We start from the raw sequence: 25,986 nt of genomic DNA, 5'->3' as shown, positions 1-25,986 counted from the left end.
TTGGAGATCACAGTATTTAAAAATCTCCCAGGGTAAACAGAGAGGTTAGTTCTTGGACTGTAGTCTACAGTAATGGCAATAATTTTTCTCTGGAAGTACCTTATTCATAGAAACAATGCTAGAATACTGAGGTTCCCCTGTAATTACCGTAATCGTCAACAGTTGCTACCAGGAAGCCATTTTGTTTGAGCATCCCACCCTAAAGTAGATGCTTTGGTCGTTTTACTTGATTTCGCTATGTTGTTTTCCCTGCATGCCATTTCTTTCACTCATTTCTCCCCAAGAGCATTGGAGTAAGCAGAACACTAGGCATATCAGGAAGGAAACTGCTAGATCTGCTCAGATGATGGGGATTAGCCAAAATTGTGTCTGATCTTCCCCTAAGACTCCAGGGATGGTAGTGAAGGGGAGGGGGAAGAGGCTAAAACAAGGAAGGCAGAGAAGCCTAAAAGCAACGGAGTAGAAGGGTGGAACTCAGAAGGTGACCTTCTTTCCTGTTTGACTTGCTGATGAAAGAGTGAAAGAAACTATGAAAATAGGTCTTCTAAGAGGAAGAACTGGGCGGGAGGAGAGGGCAAAAGCCATCTTAGCATGCACTGGCTTTTGCCTAAAATATCTGAGTAGGGGGCGGGGGAGTTAAAAGCATGCTGTTCACTCTGCTTTCCATGCATCTTGTAAAATGTACTTCATTTATTTATTTGGATTTTCAAATTCTAACCCTGAGGGCCCAGGATTAGTTAAGAACACTTAAGATAGCCAGCAGAAGACTATACATACTAGGTGTTAGATAAATGAGATCTGTTGAGAGTACCACTGAAATGTGCCCTGGGGGTATAAGCATTTTACCTTCCAGCTAGGCCTTTCAGTTTGATTCATGTGCTGGTAGCTGAGGACTGTGATCTCTTTTTGAATCCTAGTACCTGATCCCTGCCCGTATTTGTTCTTCTACCACAAGCTGATGTATAGATTCTGACTCCTTGATGAACTTTGTCTAATATCTGCTGGAGAATGAAGCGGTAGAGACCGGAACAGAGTTCTAAATGTGGCCTGATATATACCATCAGTGAGATACAATCCAGATGCAATTTAAAAGGTCCTCTAAAACCCTACACAGATTGGGTCAAGGGGATGAGAGAGACCACCTCCACTCATGCAAGCCTGCCTGTGGTATAATTTTGGCAGCAAGAAAGGACTTTTTTAGCCACAGCCCCCAGACTTATGAATCCTCGGCTCAAGAATCCCATCTTACTGTTTTGCTTCAGGGCATTCTAGTAACCTACAAAAGAACATTCAGAAGGCATCTGAAATGAACTCCTTCATGGTGTTGACTATTCTTTCTGCCAGTGGCTTATGCTGTAGATTATACACTGTCTCACAGAAAGAAAGAAATGTGGTTGGCGTTGTAAGGTGGAAGTTGTGTGTTTCCTAAGTAGGGATTGGGGAAATAGTCCCTTGGTGTTCAGGGAAGGGGGAGGGTTGGAGGGGTCTTGGATGGGCTGGTGCCGGGCCTAGCTTTGTCTGGGGGGGGGGATGGAGAGAAGGGTTAGGGTTAGAGCATTAGAAATGTGACTGTTTTTGTTTGTCAGATGTTGGCAGTTGTGTCAATGAAATTTCACAGAACAGCAAAGCTTTCTTTTTTAAAGCCAAAGTTTAAAAGGATGATAAAACTTTCAACTTTATTAGGGATAGCTTTTCAGTGTGGGTCATGAGAATAGTTAAAGCACCAATTAGCACTGGGTACCATCCTAAGGATCGGTGGCTACAAATTTCCACACCAGCAATACTTGGTGACTTTTAAATACCAGCATACATTTAGGCACACACAGGCTTGGGTTCCTCCGCTTGTAGATCTCTGTTCTTCTCCGGAGAACAAACAGTTTCAGGCCAAGTTCTCAGAGAGGTAGTCAAACCTATGCCCGGGTTGTACCTTTTCAGATGGCTGGTGTAGACTTCACCGCCCTGAGCCCTTCGGGGGAGGGCGGTATACAGATTAAATTTCCAGTTTCCAAAATAGTGGAAGAGGCTCTTCTATCAAAAAAATCCCCAGTCCATAGAAAATTAGCATGCATCAGAAATTAGGCTGTAACTCTTCCCCCACTGAGTGAACGAAGGGTCTTTTCATATGTGCATTCAATCATGTACGATGCTACTTGCAGTTTGAGAAGGTACATCCCAGTCAAAGGTTAACCATCTTATCTCTTAGACTCCCAATACAAAGAAGGTGGAACTGGAAAGGGAAGTATGGCTTCATGTGCGCACCTCAATACAAATTATTTCTTCTTTTTCTTCTTTTTCTCTTTCTCTCCCTCAACATTTTCCTTTGTTTTCCCCTGCTTCTTTGGATTTTTGCCGGATCCCTTTGTTTCTTCAGGGGTGGGTGGTGGAGGGTATGGGACCGGCGGGTTGAGCATCAGGACCTTTTTCTGAAGCTTTAACTGCAACATTTCAAAGGTGACCTGGATCTCATTCTGGAGAATCTCATGCAGACTCTGGATCTGGGTCTTAATTGCTTCTTTGACAAGGCACACCAGAGCCTGAAAAGCAAACCATTGTTCACCTCAGTCTCTGCTTAATGAAAATGTACAACAATGGGACATTTACTCAGAGAGTGCTGAATAGGTTTGGTCAATACCCTAGAAATTCAGTAAAATTCAGATTTATTCAGGCATAACATTATCTTTATGCCCAAATAAGACAAATAACATATCCAGATATACCCGAATATTTGGGTATACCTGAAAAATTCGGGTCTGTCTGATTTCTTTTGGTATTTTTGGGGTGTTTTTCACATTTTGGGCTGCAAGGGACGCATTTTTAAAGCTAGCGGCACCAAGAATTTCAGGGTATCATCTGGAGTATCATCTGGAGACTGTCCTGATAATATCTCATGAGTTTTGTGAAGTTTGGTTCAGGGGGGGCAAGGTTATGAACCCCCAAAGGGGGTGCCCCATCCCCCATTGTTTCCAATGGGACCCAACAGAAGATGGGGCTACTCCTTTGAGGGTCCATACATTTCCCCCCCCCCAAACCAAACTTCACCAATATCGAGTGGCATCATCAGGACAGTCTCTAGATGATACCCTGAAACTTTGGTGCCACTAGCTTTAAAAATGCACCCCTGACAGACACCCCAAGAAATTGCCCAAGATTCTCTGTTCTGCAGTGTCTTGTCTCCATTGTAGCCAATGGGGAATTTCTGAGTGTGTAAGCAGGCTGCATATTTTTGAAGATAGAGGCACCAGGCTTGTGAACTTTGCTTCTAGGGATTCAATTTTATGGGCCCCCAAAAGGCTTATTTTGTTTCCCCACTCCTGCTCGTGAAGCCTGCTGGCTGAGTTCTCTCAGAACTCTTTCAACCCACCCATTATTTGCCCCCAGAAGCAAAGTTCGCCAAGTCTGGATGATATTACCAGGAGGCATACTGAAGCCACCTTGAAAGTCTGGCACCTCTATCTTCAAAAATGTGTAGCCAGTGCTTACACATTCAGAAATTCCCCACTGACTACAATGGTGCCACTGCAGAGCACAGAATCTGCCAGGCTCTTCAGCAAGTTCAATGGTAGGAAAAATTAACTAACTTTTCCCACTATAGACTTCAATGGGGCTTGCTGTTATGCCCAGCTGGCTCTGTGCTGGAGATCTGATGTGAATCTTTTTTGCGATGTGAATCTGGAGACCTGTGCTGCTGTTCTTTTAAAACCAACCTGTAAACAAACAAACAAATATCTTACTGGTTTATATATGAATCCAGTCTCAGTGATCTCAATAACCTCCTTGTTCACCACAAAACTTACCTTACAGCAGAGAATCCAAAGTCTATACACTTGCTACCTGTAGAACACCTGGGGCAGACCAATGCAAAATGCATTGCATTGAGATTACTAAAATATGGAACAACATGGCCAGATCAGCTGGCTCTAAGAAGGGTTAGGGTTAATTTCATCTAGTTAAGTGATAGAAGGCACTCTTGGTTTGATAGATAGAAGGCACTCTTGCACCAAATGGTTTTTGAAACATTAAAGTTGAGTCCATAAGCACCCAAGCTCTGAACGTGCTCTGTCAAAGCCAACTCCATGCCATCAACTACAACTGGATCCAATAACTCTAAAATATCTAAAGAACTTTGGAACGCTAAAACATCTGACTTTTTTCACCAGCATCACTTCTGTCTTGTGTGGATTCCGCTTTAATTTGTTCTGCCTTCATCTTCTCTTGCACTGAGAATACTCCTCTGGGGTTGGGGGTGGGTGGGTGGGTGGGTGGGTGGGTGGGAGGTAGGCTTTTAATAGTAGGTGATTCAATTAAGGAATATAGGCAGCAAGATCTGCGATAGACATTTTGACTTCACAGTGACTTGCCAGTTTGTTGAGAAGGTTTTTGGCATCGCACACTGTCTAGATAGATTGACAGATAGCGCTGGGCGGAATCAGCAGTAATGTACACATTGGAGGACAGACTTGAGGTTTTGGTGGACTGCAATTTGACTATAAGCAGCCACTGTGATGCAACAGCAAAAAACAACAACACCCAAACCCAAACAAATGAAATCTTAGGCTGTATCTACAGCTGTATAGTGTTCAGGACATGAGATAGGACAGTATCAGAAGTATACTGCACTAGTCACACCCCATTTGGAGTACTGTAGTTCTGGGGCACTTTTTATAGGAAGGGCACAAAAACTTTAGAGAGGGTATAGAGGAGAACAACAAGAATGAGTAGGTGTTTGGAGACTAAGAGCACAATCCAGATCCCAGAGGCAGCTGGGGACTGTACCGATGCTGTGCCGCCCATCTACCTCCAGAGAGCTTTTAGGCAGTGTGGGACCTCCCTGGCTGTACAAAAGCCCTCCATAGGGGAAAATGCACACCCAAAAGGGTGCCGAAAATCTGTTCTCCCTGTCACTGGGGTTCCTGGCATGAAAGCCCAGTAGGAGTCGACTCTGGGAATGCCTCCAGTTGTGCCAGTCTACAAGTTAGGCCAACACAACTCTGGACATGGCAGCCGGAGGCAGGCTGGGCACCACTGAGCTCTGCAGTGCCCACCTGCCTTCCAGTTTGCCCTTCAAGCCAGCATAAGTGCTACTTACACCAGCTGGGAGGGCAAACCTGGCAGCACAAGCCTGCACAGCCTCCTATAGCCATTCAGCTCCCGCTTTGGATTGGGCTGTAAACCTAATGAGCAAAGTCTGCAGGAACTGGGAATGTTCAGTTCAGCCTGGAGAAGAGGTCATCCAAGTGCCCAACTGCCTCTCTGGCTGCTTTGGGAATCCTCTCCTCAATTTCTTTTTATGTTCACGTAATTATTGCATAATTAAATTTCTTTGGTCAGGCCCTGGACTGTTGTCCTACAGAAGGGGTCTGTGGTCCCTTCTGTTTACTTCATTGGGGCAGACTTTCCACTTTCAAATGTAATCTTTTTGTCTTTTATGGCTTCCTTCATTTGAGTTAACTGCTCAGTCGTCCTTTTAGATTTGGCAGTACCTTTTTTAACCTGGGGAATGCATTCTATCTGGGCTTCAACTAGTGTGGATTTAAATGCCAGCCTGGTGTAGTGGTTAAGAGCAGTGTGCTGTAATTTGGAGAAGCAGGTTTGATTTCCCACTCCTCCACTTGAGCAGTAGATTCTTATCTGGTGAACTGGATTTGTGGGGAAAGGAAAGGAAAAAGTTTGCAAACCACTTTGAGATTGGTTGTTATGGGCTTTCCAGGCTGTGTGGCCGTGGTCTGGTGGATCTTGTTCCTAACGTTTTGCCTGCATCTGTGGCTGGCATCTTCAAAGGTGTATCCCAGAGGGAAGTCTGTTATACACTGTGTCCAGTGAGAAGAGAACTTCAGTGGGGTACACAGTCTGGAAAACCCACAACAACCAGTTGGATCGGGCCGTGAAAGCCTTCAACAATACACTTTGAGATTCCTTACAGTTGAGAAAAGCAGAGTATAAATCCTAACACTTTGCCTTATAAGCAAACTCTTCTCTTGAGTTTGCCTTTCAAATTTCTTCTAACTTGTCTCCTCTAATAAATCTTGAAATCAAATGTTACTATTTTAGACCCCAAGGGAAAGTTGCCATTGACATGACTGCTGAACTTAATAGTGTTGTGGTCGCTGTTCCCAACTGACGCAACAGCATCTACATCTTGCATTGGGTCTCATGTGTACTGTATGCCCAGGTGGGGGCTGTGGGTGACTTGTGCCCCCTGGCAGCAAGGGGAGTTCATCCAGAGGCCAGCACCCAGATGGCTCCCACTATCTTGCTTGCTCCAGGTGTTGGTTTTTCCCCCATGCATAGGGCTGGGGAAGGTTATTACTGGGGGACAGCAGATGTGCTGCCCAGCGCCCGATCCGTCCCCTATGCTGCGCCTCTGCTTCCTTCAGCCAGTATACCAATAAACAGGCTGTGGCCAAATTTTATTCCACACAAGGTGGTTGTCTGTGTTGTCTTTCTGCACCCTCAAGCACTGGCGTAATGCCCATTGGGCAAGGTGGGCAGCTGCCCAGGGCATCACCTTGTGAAGGGCATCAAAATGCTGGGTTCGTTTTTGGGTATTTTAGTGGTTTTCCATTTTTGGCCTGCAGGGGGCGCAGTTTTTAGGCTAGCGGCACCAAAATTTCAGGGTATCATCAGGAGACCGTCTTTATGCTACCCCCCAAGTTTGGTGAGGTTTGGTTTAGGAAGTCCAAAGTTATGGACCCCCAAAAGGAGTGCCCCTATCCCCCATTGTTTCCAATGGGAGCCAATAGGAGATGGGGGCTTCAGTTTGAGGGTCCATAACTTTGGCCCTCCTGAACCAAACTGCACCAAACTTGGGGGGTATCATTAGGGCAATCTCCTGATGAGACCCTGAAATTTTGGTGCCGATACATCCAGAAATGCGCCCCCTGCAGGAACATCCCAGAAATTTGCCCAAGAATCTTTGTTCTGCATTGAGTTTTCTGTATTGCTGTCCATGGGGGTTGCAGGCTGGGGGTGGGGGATTTCTGAAGGCACAGTCTCAAAACTTTCAGGGTCTCATCAGGGGACTGCCCTGATGATACCCCCCAGATTTGGTGCAGTTTGATTCAGGGGGGCCAAAGTTAAGGACCCTCAAAGGTGTAGCCCCCTTCTTCTATTAGCTCCCATTGGAAACAATGGAGGATGGGGCACCCCCTTTGGGAGTCCATAACTTTGGACTCCTTGAACCAAACCTCACCAGACTTGGGGAGTAGCATAAGGACAGTATCCTGATGATACGCTGAAAATTTGGTGCTGGTATGTCTAAAAATGCACCCCCTGCAGGCACCAATGTCCTGGTGCAAAAAATGTGGTTGTGGTGGAGTGGCCGCCCATGTGGGGGGGGGGCATCCAACTCAGGTTTTGCCCAGGGCTACAGTTTGCCCAGGGCTGCCTCGTTACGCCCCTGCCCTCAAGCTCATTCTCCCCTCTTCAGGCGGCCACATTATCTGCTTCAGTCACCTCCTTTGTTTCCTTCTCCATCTCAAGAGTTCATTCCTATCATGTTTTCTAGCTTATTTCACTCTATGCTGCCTTTGATATACAAAGCAACATCTCCCCCAACAAATTCCTCCCTGTCCTGTCTGTAGAACCTATTCCCAGGGATGACATATCCCATTGATTTTTTCCATTCCAGCCTATTTCTTAGATAACCACTATATGTAAATTGCCATTAACACCAAATGCTCCAGGTCCCCCCATCTTGGCTCAGGGGTTTCCAGCACTGGCGTACAGACATGCATGGCCCTTCTTGGTCAACCTGGTCTCATTCCCAAATTCTATTGTGCTCCTACCAATCATACCCTAAGTGCTCCCCTTTCGTTCAAGTAGAACCTGCCTCTTTTGTACAGGTTTAGTTTGCCCCGTGCCTAACAAATCTAAACCCTTCCTTCCAGCACCACTTTCTCATTTGTGCACTGAGACATCGAATTTGAGCCTGCCTAGTTGGCCCTGCATGTGGAACCATAGCAATTCTGAGAATGCTACCTTTGAGCTCCTGGCCTTTAACATTTTGCCTAGTAACCTAAAAAAAATTTCCTTCAGGACCACAGAACTAAAATTCCCCAAAGTGGAACCATAGCATCAAAAAAATTGGAAGGGGGAAAGAGAGCATCCGGTCTGTTACATGCAGGATAACCTATAGCATATCTGACAAATATTGGTCCATCTCTGCTTAAATACCTCCCAGGAAGTAGAACCCGCATATCTCTGGGCAATCAGTTCCACCACTGAACTGTCATTGTCAAAAAGGTTTTCCTCATATCCTGCCAATAGCTCCCAACCCATAATTTAAACCTATTATTACAAGTCCTCTCCCCCATCACCAGCTGAAACACCTCCCTACCCCTTACACATGTTAAAATTAGACTACACTTTTTCTCACTTATAAGAGCAAGGCAGATAGATACTTAAACAAACATGGCCGCCACCAGCACACCTGCTTTGGCCCTCAGCCCTCTGATGTTTGCGAGATACGTTCTCAGTGACTTGGTGCTATTCCTCTCTGCATACACAGGGTGTGGCTTGGGAACAGAGCTTTGTGCTGACAAGGCTGGAAAGTAGCCAAGGACAAAGTGTAGGGGCCTACAGTTTCAAGTGGGTTAGGAAGGTAGCCAAGTATTACGCATGCAAGGCAGCCAACGGACTAGATTACTGTAACATATCCAAGGGGTTTTCCTTGAAGACAGTTTAGTGTTTTTTCTGAACAAGTTTGTGACAGGACGTGAGGGTACGTATGTATTTCTTTAATATTAAAACAATTATTCTGGCTGTTAATCAGGTGCTGGGTTAAGTTCATGCCCTTTAAAACCCTTCCTGGCCTGGGACACACAGGCCCAAAGGCCTGTCGCTCCTTATATGAACCTATACAACAACTCAGTTCCACTCAGCAGCATCTTTCAACTTTGTTTTCGCAGCAGTCAGTCTGTACTACTTGCTGAACCCTATTTGAGAATGTTTTCCAGTGGGTTTTCCATGGAAATCATTGGAAGATCGCACCTCTACTCATCTTTCTGAAGGCCTGAAAGACTGTGTCGTTTGATAGATCTTTTCTTTGAGACCTTGGAATTCATCTGTCTGGAATGGATGTTTTAATGAGAGTGCTAATGTATTCGACCTCTTTCTATTGAGGGTTTTTTCCAAAGTGCAAACTTGAATTTCTTGATTTTTTTATTTCTGTTTTTATATTGCACTGTTTTAGCTATTCTGAGCAATGGGAGAATGAGGTAATAAGCAAGCAAGCATGCAGCAGTGACTGGTCCCCAGGCAACCTCTTGGGAGCTGCTGACTGGAAGAGATTCATAGATCCTGATATGGGTGCCAGGTCCTCCCTAGCCAGTGGCAGAGGATGGGGGTATGGTTGCCAGATCCACATTGGGAAACTTCCAGAAACTTGGGGATGAGGTCTGCTGAGGACAGGAACCTCAGTGGGGCACAATGTCACAGAATCCACCCTCCAAACATACATTTTCTCCACAGGAACGTGTCCCTGTAAGTCTGGAGCTGAGCTGGAATTCTGGAGAATCCCCAGGTTCCACCTGGATGTTGGCATCCCTCATTCTGGAAGACCTTGAGCATAGTGTGGCAAGATCCAAGCCTTGGGAAGAGCAAGCCTGAGTATTTCCTCTCAATGCATAGGGTGGTACAATGCATAGGGTGGAACAACCCATTATGCCCCTTGGGACTGACGCCCCAATTCTTCACTGGAGTTCAAAAGGTGACGGTCTCCGGCTTTACTTGAACTCACCTACCATTGCCGGCAGCACAGTGAGACATATGCGCGTGGGCATTAATGGCCCATTAATTCCACTCAATAGACAGCCTGACAATAAAAAACGCCTCAGCGTTTCATTAAATTCTCCGAACCAATTTGCTCCCAGGCAGAGAAGACCCGGCAAAGCATGCCTAGGCAAGAGGATGTTTTCCCTGTCCCAACCACGATAAACCCGTCATGGCTTGATTATGCAGATTGAGACCAGAGAGGAAGGGCAGGAGGGAGGGAGGGAGGGAGAGACAGACAGTTTGGAAGAGGCAGCCAAAGGCCTAGCCTGAAGAACTGCATTAACCACAGAGATCCACATTCAGTCAGTTCACAAAATAAACCGAAGACATGTGCAAGTAGTAATTGATTTGCTGGCTGATTGCAGAAGCTCTATCTGTCATCTGTGAATGAAGCAACAGTGCCCCTGAATACCTAGTGAAATGGGAGCACTTTCTGGAATCACAACCCACTGCTTTCTTGTAAAACTTGACTGGGCCAGGAGATGAAGTGCCAATCACTCAGGCCTCTCAGCACTAACTAGAGCATGGCGTGGGACTGTGGACTGATGGGGACAAGGCAACCTGTGGCCAGATATTGAAGGTGGGGACATTAGTGACAACAAGAACATGAAGCTTACCTCACACCATTGGAGAAGTATTTATTTACTCTGCCTGGAAATTACTCTCCAAGGTCTTAGGCAGGGTTTTCCTGATCATCTATTAAGATCTTTTTAACTTGAAATGCTAGGGCTTCAACCTGAGTCTTAATGTATACAAAGTACATGCTGTACCCCTGATTGACAGCCCCTTTTCATGGTTGTAGTGAGTCAAGGAGAGACCTTGTGGGGGAGGAGAGAGGCAGCAAGATTGTGGAGGTCAGGGCTACAACCCCTCTCTCTTCCCACTTCAGGTGATTTAGTTACTGCCATGCAAGAAAGAAATATTGGGATCTTCCAGGGCTATTTAGTTCAGCAAATGACCTTTTTTGTGGCACATTGTGGGCTAAATTTTGTATTTGATTCACTTAATTTTTGTGATGAAGGGGATGGGAAGAGAACAAATAGGTTTTGGGTTTTTTTGCTTCTTGGCAAGTATTCTCAGCAAGACTTCCAGGCCTTTCATTCTGTGACCATTTGAGGGTTATGCCAAGAACCAGGAGACAGTTCTACTCAAACATTAGCTACGTTTTAGCAGTCAGGGTTTCTTCTCTACAGAACTCTGGGAACTAGTACTTTATGTTAGGAAATGTTTAAAAAAATTGTGATTTTTTTTCTCAGTTTGTGCCAAATTCCTTCTCACGGTATTCCTTGTGAAAACCAGCTAAATCAATACTAGTCAAATCAGTTCAGAGCCTCTTAAAGTTTGAGCCAGTGTGGTGGATGATGTAGTGGTGTTAGAAAAGCGGGAAGACCCAGATTTGAACCCCCACTCCGTCATGGAAGCTTGTTGAATGACCTCGGGTTTGCCTTTTTCTTTCCTCCTAACCTACCTCAAGGATTTTTGTGAGGATAATATGAAGGAAAGAGAAACGATGTTGTAAGCTGCTTTGGTTCCCTTTTGGGGAGAAAAGTGGGGTATAAATCAATCAGTAACATAGTCATGTCTGCTCAGGATATCGTTGTGCATTCCATTCTCTCCTTTTACCTCTTTGCTAAGGACTTGTGGTTGTCGTTGGACATCTCTGTACACTTTCTGCAGTGTACGTTCCCTCTCCTGGGCCAAGCTTTCTCGGATAATTGCCACCTCTGCCCTCTTCTGGTCTTCTGCCTCAGAGAGAGCAGCCAGCTGTTGCTGGTACTTCCAGACTTCAACATCCATGGCTTCCATCAGTGGCCAAGGAGTGGGTGGACAGTAGACTTCAAGGCTAGCAAATGTCTGACGGCAGTCTCTCTCCCGCCCTAATGTGAACTGGTACAGCCAGTAATGCTTGATGAAAGTGTTGTGAAAGTAATCACACACAGCACGTACTTTGGTACCAGGCAGCTTGACCTGGAAGGCAGCAAGCTTCTCTTGTAGGAGCTGGATGGCCTGTGAAATGGGCAAACCTGTGGTGGCAGAGAGGGGGAATATGTGTTGGTTTGTTATTTATTTATTTATTTATTCATTCATTCATTCAACAATACATTGCATAATATATTGCATGAATTCCAAAATCCAAATTTCACAATTTCATAGGTTTAAACAAATTCACAAAGTAAAAGACTTCCAACTTTCCTCACAGAGAACTCAATTTTAGCTATGGTCCCCTTGCGATAAATCTGAAGAAGAAGAAGAAGAGGAAGAGAAAGAGGAGTTTGGATTTATATCCCCCCTTTCTCTCCTGCAGGAGACTCAAAGGGGCTTACAATCTCCTTGCCCTTCCCCCCTCACAACAAACACCCTATGAGGTGGGTGGGGCTGAGAGAGCTCCGAGAAGCTGTGACTAGCCCAAGGTCACCCAGCTGGCATGTGTGGGAGTGTACAGGCTAATCTGAATTCCCCAGATAAGCCTCCACAGCTCAGGTGGCAGAGCTGGGAATCAAACCCAGTTCCTCCAGATTAGATACACGAGTTCTTAACCTCCTACGCCACTGCTGCGCCTGAGAAAATCATAATTTAAACAAAGTTAAAGAAGTAGATTTTTATACGTTCGATATATTTTAGTTTATTTTGTATGCTCGCATTCTTAAATCTTCCTTGTTAAACCTTGTTCCCCAAAGCTGTATACTTACTTTTAAACTTTTGTTCAGTATACTCCAAAATATCCATGTAATGGTAGTATCAGATTATTTCATCATTGCAATTTGTAACCCAATACATTCAAGGAAGAAAAGTTGTAAGCCGAGTTATGCTTGAAAGGCACATGATACACTAATCCTGGTAAAAGTGTAGAGTCAGAATTTGGCCAGAGTGGTGGTAGAAAGGGCTGTCATGTAACAGCTGACTTATGATAACCCTGTAGGGTTTTTTAATTCAACATACAAGTGGAGGAGTTTACCATTGTCTGTCTCTGCATAGCAACCCCTGAGTTCATTGGTTGACTCCCATCCAAGTACTAACCACAGCCAGTCATGCTTAGCTTCCAAGTTCTGACAGGATCAGGTTAGCCTGGGCCATCCCTATCAGGGCAAGAGCCAAAGACCTCCTGGGAACCCTACATAAGGCTGATGGAAGGAGAGCAGGGTAAAACCCAGTTCAGATGACCACCCACATGAAGCTATCCACCAGGGAAGATGAGGATCGTGCCTGACCACTCTCATTTCTGGGTCTAACCAGCTATACTGCTAGTGATAAAGGAAGCAGGATTTCTTTTTCACCACCAAAACAGACTGTGTGAAAGATCACAGGACCTGCATGGACACAAACCATTTGGAAGGAAGGCTGTAATAATTGGGCAAGATTGAGAGGGAAAGCCCAAATCAAGTGATTCCCCCCCCCACACACACACACACAACTTAATGTGAGTTAACAGTCAGATATCATAGTCCTTTGGCACTGGATTTTATGTCCTTGTGCTCTATGCAAACATTATGTCTAACATGTACATATTCATTGGACCTGGAGCCAGGCTAGCACACTCAACAGGCAGGGTGGATGGGTGCAATCCTATTATACTGCCTTGTGTAGCTTCTGCCTATGTAGAAATGTGTCTGAGTCATATCAATGCAATGGCATCATATGTTTTTACACCAACTGTCTGATACAAAGACAGGCCCAAGAGTTTGGATGTTTCCCAAAATCTAGCATCAGTTTCGAGAAGATTTTGCACTGCTTTCAATATACTTGGCTGGTCACTAATTATGTGAAATGCTATATGTTTCATCATATGTCTAATTTCAAATCATACCATAGAGGATATAACCAATAGAGCCACAAAATGGAGCTAGGATCAGGTATAGGAAATTTCTCTATAAAACCTGACGGAAATATATCTTAAAAAGCCTAGGTGGTTAAAACTCCTAAAAATCATAGAAATCTCACCTGTAGCTTTAGGGAAAGAATGCTGACTGAGCTTTAAGCAGATATTTTGAATGTTTGTTTGTTTGTTTATTTAACACCTTGAATTGAGTTTGGCAGCAAACTGGCAGCCAATGCAGTTCTTCTAAGACCGGTGTGATGTGCATCCGGCCAATTCACAGTTCTGCTGCCATGTTCAGCACTAGCTGCAGCTTCCAAACTATCTTCAAGGACAGCCCTATGTAAAGAGCATTACAATAGTCCAATCTGGAGGTTACCAAAGCATAAATTACTGTAGCCAGGATGTCTCTGTCCAGAAGGGGTCATAGCGGGCCAACCAGTTGGAGGTGGGAATACATACTCCTGGCTACCAGCTCCACCTGAGCTTCAAATATCATAGCAGAGTGCTGGAGCACCTTCTGATTTTGCACCTGTCCCTATCAGGACAATACAGCCCCATCAACTACAGGATGTCTCCCCAATTCATCGATCCGCACCCCACTGACACACAACACTTCCATCTTGTCTGGATTCAGACTCAATTTATTGACCCTCATCCAACCCATTACTGCAAAACATGCACCAGACCAGACCATGCATTTTGTTACTATGAGCTACTTCACATGTGAATTATACTTTATAATTCATGACTGTGATGATTTTCATATGGTCAGTGTACACCTATTCCTATGGGTGATTTTTTGAGAACTTTAGTAGAGTCATCTGCAATTCTCCATGTCTTCCTCACAATATTCTCTCTGGCATGGGGTATATGCAGTGGTGGGATTCAGCTGGTTCGCACCACTTTGGCAGAAACGGTTGTTAAAATGGTGCCTGTAAACAACCAGTTGTTAAATTATTTGAATCTTACCACCGGAACCAGTTGCTAAATTATTTGAATCCCACCACTGGGTATATGGAAGGCATGGGAGCCACATGAGTTTAATGTTATGTACTCTTTACCTACCAGGATTTCTGTTAAAGCTTGGGAAGACTGCTTTCCTCTGTTATACACCTTTATAGTGTAAAGAACTCTTTACATCAGAGAGGAGAAGAAAGGACAGTGTGTGAAGTCAGGAAATTTTAGAGAACCCCAAAAAGAGGAAGTGAAATTTTACTATGAATGACTGGAGAAGAGGTGGGAACACAATATTATAGCCCACACTTTTTTGCACCCAGAACTGAAGTCAGCAAATACCTTATGTAGATTCACGCAAAAAGCAAGATGCGGAAGGACAGACGTTTTGGAGCCATTGTGCTGGAACAAGGCAATTAGTGCTAAGCAATATTTACTTAATGGGACACATCAGGGATGCATCATTTATTATCCAGGCCTAATTATTTTTAAAGTTACTTCTCTAGGGGCCGGGTGGGGCTGAGAAGCTTCATCTTTCTTTGGCCTATTGTTTGCAGAGATCTGATGGGTCAATAAGATAGCACTATAAAGATCCCAATAAATATGGATTTGGGATTATATTAGTTTAAACTAAACAGAGCAGTGATCCATCCACAAAGCTTGTAATAAATTAAACAGGTTGAGAACTATTTTAGGCAGACAATGAGAAGCTATTTTTACAGGAGACTCCTTGTCCACTGATACTATCCATCATTTGCTAGAAATGAAAAGAATAACCTCCAGAGAGCAAGAACCGTTGTTCTAATAGTTCCTTGAAGAGCTGTAGACAGCAGTATCGGCACAAGCAGATAGCACAGAGAATTGTAGCCCTGTCACAAAGTGATGGCTGACATAAGGAAAAAATGTCTGTAATTTAGTTTTCCATTGAATTTTTAAAATCCAATCTCAGGTTTGGTCTCACATGATGCAGAACAGGTGGCAGAGTCTTCTGCGTGTTTTGTAGCAGAATCATCAACTTTACAGCAGTTTTCAGCACTGTGATTCAGTTGCACATAAATATATGGCTTTAGGAAGTAGCTGTTGCAAGAACACAGGAGGAGCAGTGCTTAAAAACAAGTTGGAACAATATAAGGGATGCCAACTCGGGGTGGGCAGTTTTTTTCCGGTATTTTTTGGGTTTGGGTTTAATAGTCCCTGAAATTTTAAAAAACTCTTAACAAGCTCCAAATGTTGGAGGTTTTTTTTTGGGGGGGGGTGAAAATGTCAGGTCTATTAGACCCGAACCTGAAAAACAGCTGCTGAGTCTGAGCTCCACATGGAACTGGGATGCAGCATGCAGGTACAGAGTCTGTATTTGCTGCCTCCATCTCCACGTGGACCTCGAGGGAGCAGCTATGAAGGCGGGTCTAAATCAGCTTGAATCATGACAAAAAATTTTTTAGCATGATTTAATATGCCACCTTTTGGGGGTGAATCCCCCTCTCTGAAAAAACCTGATAAGATATTTTGGTGTTTTTTTTCCCCTTTTGGCTTTAGCTGAATGCCCACCGCAAATACCAGCTTTTGGCTGGCAACCCCTGGGAAACTGAGGGTGCAGACACTTATCAAAACAGCAACCAATGACAACACAGTTCCACTTCCAGTTATGTAACCAAAAGTGATATCAATGTATGCAGGACACTCTATAATTTCCCCTGAAATTCCATGGTGAAAACCATATGGTGATTTCACTTTAAGTTATTATGACCGAACTGACACCATAACATTGCCAGGTGTGATTTTGACGATCCGCACCTCCCTGCTACTCTGTTGAGTAGCTATGGGGGACAGAGGCCAAAGGCAGGAGGCTGCCCATTGAAGCTGTTAATGTGGCCTCCCTAAACAAGAGACATCTTTTATTATTTAACTGCATCAGTCTAATTCCTGCCTCCTGGCTAAACACAGGTCGTTTCCCCACTTACCTCGACCAAAGGATGCTGCGCGCTACTCCCAGCACGCATCATTTCTGGTGCGCTCCTGGGCTTCCCCACAACCGCGCGGGGTCATCAAAAAGCGCCGTTTTGAGGAGCGCCAGGAATGACACGCGCTGAGGGGGCGCGACAGTGGCAGTGTCGGGGCGGCTGCGTTGTCTCCGCCCCTGTAGTGGGGAGTGCCGGGGGACCCCACGCTACTTAGGGAGAGTAGCGCGCAGCTGCAGGTAAGTGGGGAAACGACCACAGAGGTGGCTCCAATTGTGTCTGTCATTCCACCACAAGACAAAATCTTGAGTCATAAAGCAGTCTGGCCCTTTCAGTCAATAGGTAGGAAATACTATTTTAAACAGTGCCTATATTTTTAAAAATCTTGCAGGGGAAAAAAGTCAGTGCATTATGGAGAAAAATTATAGCCCAGCCTGCTGACAGTTGTGCTAGTTTTCTCCCTGTATAGAATTTTTTTCATAAAAGGGAGCATTCAAAAATGTGCTCTACCACTTGTCATCTGAAGCACTGTCCCAGAACAGGTTTCTCCCACTTCATTGCTGCTGTAGTGTGGTACATGTGTAGACCAGGCCTCAGGCCTCTGTTGAGCAGAGGGCATAAATGAATGGTAATATATTAAAAACTACTCCTTGCAAGTAACTAGGGTAGGCCTCCACATAGCAGGAAAGTGTCCTTTGACTCACATCTTCCTTGTACACATTCTCTTTCTCGGGGTTTGCGTGTATCACCGTAACATTCTACATATCAGCGCAAAAGCAACAAGCCTTTTCCAGCTGAGAGCCAAGAGCCTACTAATGGGTATTTGGCTGAGGTTACAATTTCCTCTGCCACAACCATCTCCTCTGGCATCTCTTGGCCTTCTAAACTGAGAGAAAACATCTTGGGATCTTGAATGTAATAGCAAAAACAATAAAGGTACAGAGAGCTGGAAGGGATCAAGGGTGGTCTATATAAACAAGGCCTCCTGAAGCCCACCCATTGATTAGGGGAGAGAACAGCAGCCTGGGGCAAATTTGGAGTACAAAATCATCCAGCTGGGAGCAGATGAAGCAACCCCTATCTCCTCTCTCCCCCACCAAGCTTCCCCTCTTAATCATCCTCTTTTGAAGCCGCTTTGGGTTAAAATGTTTCCTTTTTTTAAAAAAAAATCCCATGACGGAATTTTAGACACATCTGCACACACCATCTCATTTGGCCCTAAGCCGAGGGAGATAGCTTTTGGGTGGTGGGTGGTAGAGCTCTGTCAAAAGCCCAGTGGGCGTTTTAAGCCTTCAAAAAACATTGGTTCAGAGGATGAGCTGTTCCAATGAGTTGTAAAGTTATATGCTTAATCTGAAATGGATTTTTGTTTGTTTTTCCCCCCGCAAGGTTTGATTTCTGGAGATTAACTCCTGGCTTGCTCTGACTTAAAAAAGAAGAAGACTTCAATCAGTCATTATCTTCTCATCCGCGATTCGGGCTGACTGCAAAGCAAGGAAGATGTATACAGGACCAAAGGTTTGACAAGGAAAGGACAGGATGGGTTTGCGTTCTTCTGTGTCAACATGCCTCCATGGCTCTTCTCGCCTGCTCTCACATACACCTTCCAACACTTATTAGATGAAGGAAGTTACATTAGATTTTCATGAGGAGGCTAATTCTTGAGGCTGACTACAATTGCCAACCTTGCTGGAGACAGTGGTGTAGTGTGGGCTGGGCCACAGGGGCAGTTGCCCTGGGCGCAAAAATTCTCAGGGGAGCAATTTTTTTTTACAAGTAGTAATAATAAATTAAAAATAGCGTTCCCTCCCCCTCACACAGTTACCTAAACTTATTATCTATATCCCAATCCCGCCTTTTTACTGCTGCGAATCAGATGCAATGTTTTCCTGGCCGTACGCACACTTATGCAGAGTGTGGCAACGTAGACAACAATAGGGGTGTCTGCATCCTTTCCTATTCCTTCAGTGAAGGTGGTCACTGTTGGACGCATGCAGAGCCATAGCTCCAAGTGGGTGGTGGGGGGTGCCCCTGTGGGGGAGTGGTGGGGACGTTCTGAGGTCGTGGCGGGAACATTCCAGGGCAGGACGGGTGTGTTTCGGGGTGGGATGGGGCAGAGGACACACCAGTACACTGTGCGCTTTCCCCCTTGCTACACCTCTGGACGCATGATAGTGGGCGGCTCTGCTTGGCCCGTGGCGAGGGTGACCAGAATATTGCTGGTGGGATCTAAAGTAAACTTAGTGGTGGAACAGACACTTATTTGGAGCTTACATTGTGTAGATTTGGGAGTGCTTGATTTTCTTTCTCATCTGCCCCCCCCCCTTCTTGGTATTTTGTCATTATTGTATCCAAAATGCATGCAGTTTGTGACTGATGGTTAGAGACAGTGTCGAATGTTTTTACCTTCTCCTCACCCTGGACTTTGCCTTGACCATTCTAACTATCTGTTTCTCAGGGTACTGAGCAAAAATATTTTAATACAAAAGCTGAATTGGGACTAGGGTTATCTTTGCCTTTCTGTATTGCTCTTCTGTCTTTGATAACTGCATGACAAGCAACACTGACAGGGGAATGTTTAGGGGCGGCTCCCTTTTGAAGGATCTTCATGTACTGGCCATGCTGGCAGGGGCTGATGGGAATTGTAGTCCATAACATCTGGAGTGCCAAAGGTTCGCCACCACTGTACTATATCATATGTAATCTTCCAGCAGGCAAACTGTAGATGAAAGTCTGAAAACTGAATTTGTCAACAGAGAAACAGTGGAATTGCAGAATAAGGATGCATGGTTTCCAAAAGAGTCAAGACAGACTGAGTAACACCGTCAATTGAGAGAGATTTCAATTTAGGGTTCTTTACAGGTACTGAAAAATTTGCACAAATGAAAACCAGGTGATTTTAAATAAATTTGAGTATGCTAGCATTAAATGCATTTTACTTAAATTCATCAGTATTTTCTTAAAATACAATACAATACATGTGCTTGGGGTGGGGGTGGGGGTAAGGGGTTCAGTACTGGACTGGTGGAAGAGACTCAGGGAGTGCTAACAGTCCACGGGTTAGGATGCGCAACACTTGCCTTGCCCCAGGCGCTGGCAACCCATCCTATGCCACTGGCTGGGGATCTCCAGGAATTACAACTGATCTCCAGGCAACAGAAATCAGTTCAACTAAAGGAAATGGGCATTTTGGAAGGTAGACTCCATAAAGCCGTTCCACTCCTGATAACTTCAGATAGTTCCCAAACTGGAGCTGGAAACCCTCTTTCTAGTGATCAAAGAAACCAGCAGCAGGGACTGATAGCTGGCAGATCCGTGGTTCTAAGTTTGAAATATACATTTACTATGACCAGTTTTCCAGCTTGAATTACTTGACTGCCATATGACTGGGCTACTGATATTGCTGATACTGTTGATTAGATCTGTGCTGTTGGAGATATTGGATGTTTTAAATTGTTTTAACTGAATTTAATTTAATTCTTTTGTTGGGGTATATGGATGTGTTTGTTTAATTTGTACACCACCCAGAGCCCTTAGGGGATAGGGCGGTATATTAAATCGAACGAATGAATGAACGAACGAACGAACGAACGAATGAACCAACGAACGAATGAATGACAGTGACTCATGTCACCCTGGGAAAGTAACCTGGGCTCCAGATGCCATAAATCTGCCTACTTTTTCCAAGACATTTTAAAATTAAGTTTTGCTGTTATTTTTATTTATGCTATTTATAGTCCACCCTTCTCACTGACACACAAAGTAGATTAGATATGTAAATCAGTGCAATCAATAGGATGACACACCTATGACATATGCCCCAAACTGATTTGTTGCAATGGGATGTTCATGGATATTCTAGCTGCCCACTGTCAATAATAGTACACTGACAAGCAGGGTATGTTTTGTGACAATAGGATTCAATGGGTCAAAAATTAACAGGGTCGCAAGGTGGGAGGAAACTAGTGCCCTGTTGATTAGAAAAGAGTGTTCAGGCTGAGTGTTGGAAAGCTGAATAGGAAGAGGATCGGCCAGTAAGAAACAGGTTGACCAATAGACCAGGGGCTGACAAGTACTATGTGAGAGAACAAAATATGGACAAGACAGACTTGGCACGAGGTAAGCCAAAGAGGAAGTGCTGAAGAAAAAAATTGGCAAAAACTGTGTTTACTAGAAAGGGAACTTCGGAGGCGTTCTTGTCAAAAATACTTTATAGTCTACTTTTCTTGCTGAGATGCAAGATTTGCAAAAAATGGTAAAAGGAACGATATAAGATGACATCTTAGAAATGCAAAAACTGTAAGAACAATGAACAAGTCAATGCATTCTGCCACGGAAATTTGCTGGGTGACTTTCAGCCAGCCTCACAGGATTTTTGTGAGGGTAAAATTGAGGCGAACAAAGGGGAAACTTGATAGAGATTTACACAATTATGCATGGTGTGGAGAGAGTGGTCAGGGGAAGCTTTTTGCTCTCTTCCATAATACCTGAACCTGGGGTCATCCACTGAAGATGAAGGGTGATAAGTTCAGGGCAGACAAAAGGAAGTACATCTCCACCCAGTATATGGTTAATTTGTGGACTTCTCCACCACAGTATATGGTCATGGCCACCAACTTGGAAGACTTTAAAAGGGGAGTGGACAAATTCATGGAGGACTGGGCTATCAGTGGCTACTTATCATGATGGACATCGATTCCCTCCAGTACCAGATGTAGTATGCTGGGAGTGCAGGCAGGAAGGTGCTGTTGCAGCCTTCCTGTTTGAGGGCTTCCTAGAGGTTGTTGGTTGGCTGCTGTGTGAACAGAATGCTGAACTAGATGGGCTTTTGGTCTAATCCAGGATGGCTTTTCTTGTGTTCTTACGCTATTCAGCTGCATGATGGGACAAATAACACAGTGCTGTTTTTGGTCAGAAAAACAGCAAGGGGGGAGGCCCTGAACCTCCTATTAGCAGTCCCAACCAGAATCAGGGAGTTCTCTGTGGGGACTAGCAGCTGGTGTAAATGGCTGCCAGTCTTCTTGTGGAACACATGACATGTCTGGTTAGGCCCTAATTTGTTATCAATGGGGTGACTGCAGAACAGGAGTGATATACATATCGAACCTCGCTCCCAACTGTAATTAAGCTGAAGCATTCTGTAACAGCCAAAGTTTCCAGGTGGTCTTCAAGTGCAGACCCATGAAAAGAGCATTACAATAGTCTAGCCTTGAGGTAACTATGGCATGGATCTACTGATCAGGTCAAGACAGATTTTCAGACCAGATAAAGATCAAAGAAAGCTTTTTGTGGGGGGTGGGGTGTAGGAAAACTAACTTGCTTCTCCAACAATAATTCTGGGTCCAGTATAGCCCTTCAGGGCCAAGCTACACAGTACATTTTATACATGGTCACCATGGGGGTTTGCAGCCCTACAGCAATTGCAAGTTCCGTGTGCCAACTCAGCAGGCGTCTGATTATGGCTGAGATAATGGTTTGGGAGGTGGGGGGAGGATGAGGAGGAGAGGCTCCTCTTTCACTCTGTGCTAGGGTTGCCAAGATGCCCTGGCCACCCGCAGGGGTTGAGGTGGTAAGGATTGCCAGATCCAGGCTGGGAAACTCCTGGAGATTTGGGGATGGGCCTTGGGGAGGACAGGGACCTCAGTGGGGCACAGTGCCATGGAGTCAATCCCTCCAAGCATCCATTTTCACCTGGGGAACTGATCTCTGTAGTCTGGAGATGAGCCGTAATTCCAGTGGCTTCCCAGGTCCCACCCAGAAGGTGGCATCCCTGCTCTGTGCTCTCTTCCCAACCTGAAATGGCCCCGGGGATATTCTTTGCCCCTTGCAGCCCCCTCTCCCAACACAGCAAATAACATAGGAGGAGGAGCCCCTCAGTCCTTGCCAGAATAAGGCCCCTGCAGCACTTCTTAATTGAGTTGTCATGGAGAACTCGCAGTTGACATCCTGCTGTGAGTCCCCATTGGCACTACAAGTTAAACATAATGTGTAGTTTGACCTTCAGTTAGATCTTGAACTTATCCCTGACATAGAGCTACATGCCACTGTAGAAAAACATGACCCCTAAATGCCACAGGCATATCAGCAGTCCACCTCACACAGGTGGCTGGCATTAAATTTCTAGGGCCCTGCTAGCTGAAAGTTGTTTTTTAACAAAATGGCAACCAGGCCATCACTGTGTTAAGATACTGTCTCTTGCCCTGTGCCTTGGCCTTCTTTTGAATCTACATGCAAAACATGCACTCTTCCAGGGGTCTACCAGATTGGATTATGGTTTTTCTTCTAGTGTTTCACTGTTGCTGAGTTTTGTGCTTCTACTGATTATTCTGTACACCCCCTCAGAAGTTTATTTTATGAGAACAGAAGGGGGAAATTTAAATCAAGATTAAGGGTTGGGTCCAGCCAGATGTATATTTTTTCTTCATTCAATCTTACTTAATTTCCTCCCATTTTGCAGTCCTTTCTTCCTCGTGGCATTTGACCAGGTGGGTCCCATGATCCCCATCATAATCTTTTGGTTACCTCCTCTGCAAAAAAAAGGTGGCTGGAGCCAACCCAATCAGTGCAAACAAAATCTGTCCCTCTTCCTGCTTTCTTCTTCATCATCCTCAAAGCCCTTAAAGTTTACTTCTAGCTGAGATATGAGGCCAGCTCAAATATACAAGATGATGTTCAAACAGACTGCCCATCACACGGGGCCTTCAAATTCTGCATTAGGCAAATAGGACCCACCCTAAAACTGCTTTGGGTATCTCCTGAATAAACACTAGTTGGAGGGGGTGGCCCCTGCTATCCACAGTAGTCCGTTTCTGGTCAGAGAGATGACCCATGTCCTCGTTTACACCATAAAGGACAAAATAGGTTTTGGATACTTGTGGGAGTGGCTGCGGAACTTTGTGGCTGGAATGTTGTCTCACACCCGCCCAGAAGTATCAAGCCAAGGCAAACTGTGGAGCATGGATAAGTGTATGTGCTGAGGAGGGGGGAGAGGCATGTAAACATGCAACAGGCAAGCGTTGTGAAACGCTGAGTGACAATAAATATGACACTGGGACACTCTCTGCTCTCCACCCAGGCATTCTCTGTAGTCAGTGGTTAATCTTTCCCAATAGCAGGTCAGGCTATTTTATCAGACTCTCCTGTGTAGGTGGGATCTTGTCACATCACCCAGAGATAAGAAGAGAGGGGAAGGAACTAGGGCATCTGGAAGATCACCCTGCTAAAGATCACCATGTTTCTTGGCACCTTGGCCAATGCATCAGAAGTCCCCCACCCATGAAAGCTGGTTCAGAATATTTTCTCTCCTGGAGTAAAATGCACCCATTGACACCTCCTGCATCACCACCATCCAGCACTGAGATGATCCTCTACTGTAACAACTCGGCCCCATTTGTCACCAGAACAGATCCAGGAGGCAAAGCCCATGTCCTCCTATTCTGCAAGAAGCTGAACCCAGTTGGAACCCTCCTTGTTATGCTGCTCTAAGGAGTCTCTTGGGTGGCTTGGCCAAAGAACCAGCCCTGCCTCAACCTTCCTGCTTGTACAGAAGCACCCAACATCAGCACGACTTGGGAGGCCCAGACTGGAACACTCAGAGCCAAAGAGCTGCAGTGAGAAAATTTACACCGAGACCCAAATCCAGAAGCTTTTGTGGCTTCTGGAAAGCATCCCTTCTTTTAAAAACCTGTGTTAAGTAAACTAATGCCGCACCTACATGGTGTGAACTGAAGGTATTATCTCATAAGTAAACAAGGGCCCCCGCATTAGCTCTAATTTGCTTCTTGGCAGCAAAGCGGGGGCAAAAGCAAAGAGGGAGAAAGGACGAGAGAAGAAAGCACACAAGGATTTGGAGGTCAGCAGAAACACATATGTTTATCGAGAGGCAGTGTACACAACCCAGGGCAATCGAGATCTCAGAAGGCAGAACCCAGCCCAGAGGTGCATGTGTTTGCATGCTGGATGCCAAGCAGTTAGTGAGACTGAATGGATATCAACAAGGCTTGATCCTGCAGTGGGGTGGGGGTGAATGGCTCAAATATCTTGCAGGAACTAGCCCTAAAATATATCGGGAGGCACGGAAGACACAGCTTTGTTTGCCCTGGATTAGCTTTCAGCTGGTATCACCCACAAGTCACAGAGGACGTGCTCAGAGGTGTGTGAGGGGGAGCTCAGAGCTGCAATCAGTTAGGGAGAAAGAACATCTCCGTCTATTTCGCAAAATCTGAATGCACACAGTTAGAAACATTCTGCTTGGAATATTTTCAAACATATCCTTGGAATATTTTTTCCCAGCATCCCCAAGTATGAACTCTGTTCAGTTTTAGTGCTTTGAAAAAGAGGAGGACGCCTACCTATGCCTTTCAGCTCTAATTATTTCTGACCAAAAGTGGCCCCAGAAGGGGTTTATGAAGCAATTTTTGGGGACAGCAGCAATTAGCTGCATCAGATCACCAAGTTCAAAAGCAGCGTACCTCTGAATCTCAGGACCAAAAGCACTGGGAGGGCTGTGAGCTTCACGCCTTCTTTCAAGGCTTCCCAGAAGTATCTTGGTGGGCCAACAATTTAAATGCTGGACTAGAGGATCTGATCTAATGGAACTTGCTCTTGTACCCCCTCAGACACTTCCACCAAGTTCAGAGAGAATCAGATGACATTGCAATCACCATTCTCTGTTAATCATGTTCACAGTCTCCCCTTGCTGGTCCAGAACACAGGTTTCAAGCTGCTGTCTACTGTCCAACTTGAGCCATAAATAACTGGAAGCCTGTTTTTCTAGCTGGATGAGGAACTGAACATTCAAACAGCTGTCCAGCATCAGGGAGCTGTACATATTCCCTAATATTGCATTGTGGGTGTTTATCGTTTGAATAGGCTGAGGGACAGCATCAGAAGTAAGCATTATTGGTCAGTTGCTAAAGCTCCTTGACCCTACTTGGCAATTACAGCTCTCTCTCTCTCTCTCTCTCTCTCTCTCTCTCGCTCTCGCTCTCGCTCTCGCTCTCTCTCTCATGGAAAGAGTGTTACTTGGCCTCCCAGAAGAATTGGGCCTTCTCCTTCACTTAGACTTCATTAAACAATCCCAGATGAAGAAGGTGGCTCTTCATATTTCCTCCTCCTCCTTGGCCAGATGGTCAGAGGGCATGTGGCAACATCTGCTCCATTCACCTGCCAAAGTGTGCAGTAATGGCTACTGGACTAACAGAGGGCAATGGAGGGTGAACAGGTGGCAGCTGATCAGTTTCCTTGGTAAGTAAGCAAGACGAAATGGCAACGGGGAACAGCGGGTGCTGTTTGTGTGCTTGCCCTCCCCCCAGGTAGGGTTGCCCACCTCTGAGTTGGCCCTGGAGATTGGCTAGAATTACAACAGCTATCCAGTGAGATTCAAGTCCAGGAGCACCTTAGAGATCAGCAAGAGTTTTGGTGTATATGTTTTCAAGAATCAAAACTCTCTTTGTCAGATACCAAGTATCTTATATCTAATGAAGA

The 25,986-nt window shown here is 45.1% G+C and overlaps 1 protein-coding gene across 1 annotated transcript in view; it reads right to left on the bottom strand.

The window, feature by feature from the left end:
• Window positions 1-1,649: 1,649 nt before the first annotated feature.
• The window catches only part of LG01H8orf74 (linkage group 01 C8orf74 homolog), a 36,279-nt gene continuing 11,942 nt past the window's right edge, over window positions 1,650-25,986 (bottom strand). The window contains exons 3-4 of the mRNA XM_048517327.1: window positions 11,395-11,795; window positions 1,650-2,534 (exon numbers count right to left, since the gene is read on the bottom strand). Of these exons, the coding sequence (XP_048373284.1) occupies window positions 2,271-2,534; window positions 11,395-11,795 (665 nt within the window). The 3' untranslated portion in view covers window positions 1,650-2,270. The remainder of the gene's footprint in view (window positions 2,535-11,394; window positions 11,796-25,986) is intronic.

The sequence above is a fragment of the Sphaerodactylus townsendi genome, linkage group LG01 (assembly GCF_021028975.2).
Source record: "Sphaerodactylus townsendi isolate TG3544 linkage group LG01, MPM_Stown_v2.3, whole genome shotgun sequence".
Lineage (NCBI taxonomy): Eukaryota > Metazoa > Chordata > Lepidosauria > Squamata > Sphaerodactylidae > Sphaerodactylus > Sphaerodactylus townsendi.
The sequence above is the reverse complement of the archived record's forward strand: the minus strand, read 5'-3'. Positions and strand labels throughout refer to the sequence as shown.